Raw genomic sequence first — 4,882 nt, 5'->3', positions numbered from 1 at the left:
ATTGTGATCATTTCCTAAACTTAACCAAGCAGTTTGTTTGAATGGTTAACCACGTGTTTGAGAACTATGACCACTTCACAACATGTTGGTAGGTGCAGTTTACCCATCTAATGGGCTGATAACATTTGAAAGGTGTGCTAAAGGTCACAGTGGTAACTCTGAACCATGGCTTTTGATTCCCAAGTAGCTTTTGTTGCCTAAACTCAGCTAAAACTTCCAATAATGCTAAAGTTTCATTTAAAAATCTGCTCAGCTAGAAAGGGCTTTTCATTTGTGCCATGGTGAGGAAAAGTATGATTCAATATTTGGTTATTCGTGTAACCGTCAACTACATTGTGCAATCTGAATTCAGTCACAGACACATTTTTAAAATGATTTGTCAATCACATAGAGAGCCTTGTAGTTCCACTGTAGGCAAATGAGCAGTCCCTGGACTGTGGATCAACTGGATTTAAAGGGACTAAAAAGTAGCATAATCATCAGATTCATAAACTCTAACACGCTAACATATCTTTTCATTTGCTTTACAAGCAGACAGAAGAGTTTGAGGCCTAGATACAGAATTGATGAGAATTGCCATCATCGGTGACAGGTCCACCCCAGGATCTGGCCACAAGACGGCAAACTTCGTGGTCGAGGCAACCAACATAGTGGGGGGAAAGGATATAAGTGCTGTGCTTTGCTAATGGGCAATATGCTCTTAATCTGAGCGATCGCAAGGAACCTTAATGTGCTTTTCATGTATTTTAGAAGCTGTTCTTTGAACTTGATGGACAGAAAGCCATGAAGCCAAAAGTAATGAGTGTCAGGAACAGCACCACCACATTTGAATCCGATTACATTGTTGTCTTGACTTGTTGTTCTACTGAAGAGTGTATTGATGAACGAGCAAGCACTCCGTGTTAAACATTTTCAGATGCTGACTGTATCTCGTGTTTAAACACAATTTCAGCTCAAAATAAAAAAGGATACCTAACAATGTTGTTGTTGAATGAATTCCTCTCTTAAAAACTACTTCATGAACAAAAACATGAAAAAGCTCAAAACTAATCTAATTGCAGCAACTTAATTGTTTAAAACGATTGTAAGTACATTCAGTACAAAACACTTGAAATGACTTTGAAATATTCTGTAAAAACAGTTTAGTTTTTGTGAGTAATTGTGTTTATGCTTCCAAATATTAAGGAAGTGGAAATTAAAAATACATTTGAAGAGGAACAGCTAATTCTCCTAACTCGATGTAGTTGGTTGGTTGAACATGATTTCATTAGAAGTTGCCAGAACTCAAAAAACAATGTTGCGTGGATTTTTGTTGTTGAGCCAAAGCATTTCAAATGAATCAATTAATATGACATTATTTCTTGTGTAAATAATTAATAATGAAGTGTTCAGATAAAAGCAGAGGGATTACATTGTCAATAGCTAAGCAAGCATGACCAGAGTCACTTCTTCACAGAATAATTAAAGCCATTCATCTGAATATTAGTCCCAATCACTGTACGTACAGCGATCATTTCAATCAGAAACATACATTAGGTGACAAATACTGGGTTACAAAGCAAGAATAATGGACTGACATTGTGTCTGTGATCAAGGACGAAAACAAACAGCCTGATTGGAACAGTCAAACCAGTTATTCCAGCAGCACACTATGGCAAGAGGGGTCCACTGAGGGATAACTCAATATACACGCAAACAAGGCAATGGCCTGTGTACGTTACATTAGGAGCTAATCGGAAACAAGCCCTTTCTAATGAGCCATTACCAAAATAACAGACTGAGGTCAGAGTTAGTGCTTTCCCTTATGGGCAACGCTGCTCTGGGTTTGGCTCCGTTTGAACGGTTGCAGAAATGAAGTATTTTTAGACTCTGAGTTTTAAATGCAGCCTTCATCTGAACACATGCCTTCAGAATCAAGTGATTGTTGTCTCTGATGTCATTTATTGTCATGTCAGTAAATACAGATGAAAGAGTGAAACGATCAATTATTTACATGTATTGTTCTTCTCTGCATCTGTGGCTCGTGTAGCTGGGGTGTGATTTAAGAGATCACTTGTCAGGAAATTAATATGTTGAGGAAATGGAATTTTCTGCTGATGAAGTTGTTTGAAGGCACTGACAAAGCTATTTTCTCAACCAGCTTATTACGATGAGCAATGTAGTCCTGCATGAACAGTAGGCTCAGTTGGGAAAATGTTTTGTCACGTACTTCCATGCACCAATCAGCGATGTTTAAATCAGTGTGTAATTATTATTAATAGCTATGTTCGCTCATTTCTTCACTTTCTCCCGACCTGTTGCATTTAAATCCCCCGTCTCTCTGTCGCTCTGTGTATCTGGCCTGTACCACTACACTCGCTGTCTTTGGAGCGTCTGCCCCCCTTCCTTCTTTCACATCTTTCCTAGATCTAATGGAACTGTGTGGTCTTGGTAAGGGGAGGGGGCACAACTCTCAACACTAATGTGAAACATATATCTGCCTCTCCTTCTGCATGAGCCTTTAAAATAAGTTGAAACAATGATTTATTAACTGATCGAGACACTAAAGTAAACGTCATGACATCCAAACGTCATGTTCAAAATGCAAACTGCTGCCATGTCTGGTGTAAGTGTGTTCACCGTCATGTGTGTTAAACAAATGCATCATTCTCTGGAACTTCAGGCTGTGTGTTTTCATGAATGATTTATTTAGCTCGTGCTGTGGCCTATCACAGGGATTTAATCCAAACATGTCTCATTTACTCCTGGACCTGCACTCACCTCCATCACACTGTTGGCTCCACCATCACTTGTTCTTTGCTGCTGCTTCCCTGTGGCAGAGCTGCACCTTTCCTTAGGACTCTTCTTATATCCATCTCATCAATGAACATTGGCAGATTATGATAGTTAGAATAGCTATTCAGCCTTTCCTGCTTACAATTGTTTTCCATAGTGAACAGACGTTAGCTGTTCTGTAGCTAGCCAGTTACTACTGACTACTGACAGTACACCAACAAACATAGAAGACCTAATGTTACCACACTGTTCCCTTTCCTAGAGTTATTCAAAGCTAAGGAGCTAACACATATTAATAACTTCTATTACCTGAAGCCCACCTAAAATAGGCCTAGCTACGCCACTGCTGGGCAGGAGAGAGGTGCATCATGCAGACGCCCTCTTGTTGATCCTACAGAGAGGATACAGCTTCACGACTTAGACAGGATGGAAGAAACCTCATTTCCAGATGACCCTGGGAGTCAAAGTGTGTGTCCAGGCGCTGCTGAGACCCCGGGCTGGGCCCACCAACACAAAGCCATCATCGTGATGGTGATGGGATCCCTGATGTCTGCTGCGGGCGGACTCCTCTTCCTGCTCCAGGCATCGGGGGCGACTCCGCAGCTTCGGCCCGCCTCTCCGTCGGGCTGATGTTTGTTGTGACGGGGCTGGTGTGGACCCCCATCCTGAAGGAGAAGCAGAGGCGGAGGCGTGACTGCCAGGAGGCTGGAAGAGAAGCGACTCCTGTGATGTGAAAGTGGATTATTTTAGTCAATGATGCAACTTTTTCCTTTTGAAACATCCAACACATCACAAAGCTGGAGTGGATCTGCTGATACCGAGAGATGTGATGCGGTTATAACGGGCCTGTTATCATGACTAATGCATGATAGTTACACACACACACACACACACACACACACACACACACACACACACACACACCATTGTATGATCTCGTCACATGATGAAATCATCATACATATTACCAGGCATCATCATTGAATATCTGTATACGACAAAAACACACAAGGAAATAAGAAATTGTTCATTTAATTAGATTTGTGTATATTGTACGTACTTAACGGACTGTTTTACAAAAAGGGAACAAACAGCACATTGGACCATTTTCCGTTACCGGGAGTGTTTCTTGGAACACAGGTGTATTTCCAAGGTGTACGTCTGAATCTCTCTCTCCACCCGGGGGCCTCAGTGCACGCTCCATGTGTGCACTCCTGCTGAGAACTTCTGGTGCACGTTGTACTTTGACCCCTGCAGGTGGTTTCATGTGAGTCGATGAGGATTACGCTCCACTGTCCTGCAGGCGCACATCTGGACTAACTCTGCTTCTGCTTCGGAGGATCTCCATTGCTGCCATGTCCACACCTGAGCCGGTCCTGGAGAGGAGGTATGAAGGAGTCGGCCGCTGCAAGTGCTCCTTCTGGTTCGCGGTGGCCCACGACGTATTCGGCGTCTTCCTCATGATGGTGGGGGTGTTTGGAGGGCTGGTCGTCCACGATTTGTTCATCTACGCGGGGGCTATCGTCATCTTCCTCAGCCTGATCTGGTGGGTGTTCTGGTACTCTGGGAACATCGACGTGCCGCCCGAGGAGCTGGAGGACGACGTGGGTCTGATCAAGCTGAAGAACCGGGGGCTCAGCGGGGCGGTGAGGCACATGTCCGACCGCTTCTCCAGCCGGATCAGGAGCTCTTTCAGAAAGACAGGCACGTCCATCAGAGGAGACCCCACGAGCAACAACAGGCCTTCAAACACGGAGGTGTCGCTCTCCACTATATGTGACAGCTCCTTCGCCTCCCCAGCTGGAGAGCTCGTGAGAGACACTTTGTCAATATGAACTGGGATCTTTATCTTTGTCAGTTTATTCTGTTCAAAGGGACTTTTGTTAGTTTGCTCTGCTGACACGCTCCAGTAATGATTAGACAACAGGTCGTATCCAGCTGAGAAGATGTAAACTTTGCTCACTATAACTCAGATAGTGTTATCGTCCCTCAGATCTGCGGTCAGACTGAGCACATTAGGGATGTGGTGACTGAACATATAAATATAAATGGTGTAATAAGAGATTAGTTCAAATGAGGATGAATTTTATTTGAGTCATGTGTGACC

The 4,882-nt window shown here is 43.3% G+C and overlaps 1 protein-coding gene across 1 annotated transcript; it reads left to right on the top strand.

Moving 5' to 3' along the window:
• Positions 1–566: 566 nt before the first annotated feature.
• LOC115004667 (transmembrane protein 238-like) lies at positions 567–4,610 on the top strand. Its single transcript, XM_029426365.1, has 3 exons — positions 567–669; positions 3,358–3,505; positions 4,079–4,610. The coding sequence occupies exons 1-3, from the start codon at positions 567–569 to the stop codon at positions 4,608–4,610; spliced, it is 783 nt and encodes a 260-aa protein (XP_029282225.1).
• The last annotated feature ends 272 nt before the right edge of the window (positions 4,611–4,882 follow it).

The sequence above is a fragment of the Cottoperca gobio genome, unplaced genomic scaffold (assembly GCF_900634415.1).
Source record: "Cottoperca gobio unplaced genomic scaffold, fCotGob3.1 fCotGob3_166arrow_ctg1, whole genome shotgun sequence".
Taxonomy (NCBI): Eukaryota; Metazoa; Chordata; class Actinopteri; order Perciformes; family Bovichtidae; genus Cottoperca; species Cottoperca gobio.
The sequence above is the reverse complement of the archived record's forward strand: the minus strand, read 5'-3'. Positions and strand labels throughout refer to the sequence as shown.

What these genes read in the sequence shown, in the direction of transcription:
- LOC115004667 (XM_029426365.1), top strand. Translation starts at nt 567, where the DNA reads ATGAGAATTGCCATCATCGGTGACAGGTCCACCCCAGGATCTGGCCAC. An exon ending in AGTGGGGGGAAAGGATATAA is followed by an intron (nt 670 to 3,357) that starts GTGCTGTGCTTT and finishes TTCCTGCTCCAG; the next exon opens with GCATCGGGGGCGACTCCGCA. An exon ending in AGAGAAGCGACTCCTGTGAT is followed by an intron (nt 3,506 to 4,078) that starts GTGAAAGTGGAT and finishes ACTGTCCTGCAG; the next exon opens with GCGCACATCTGGACTAACTC.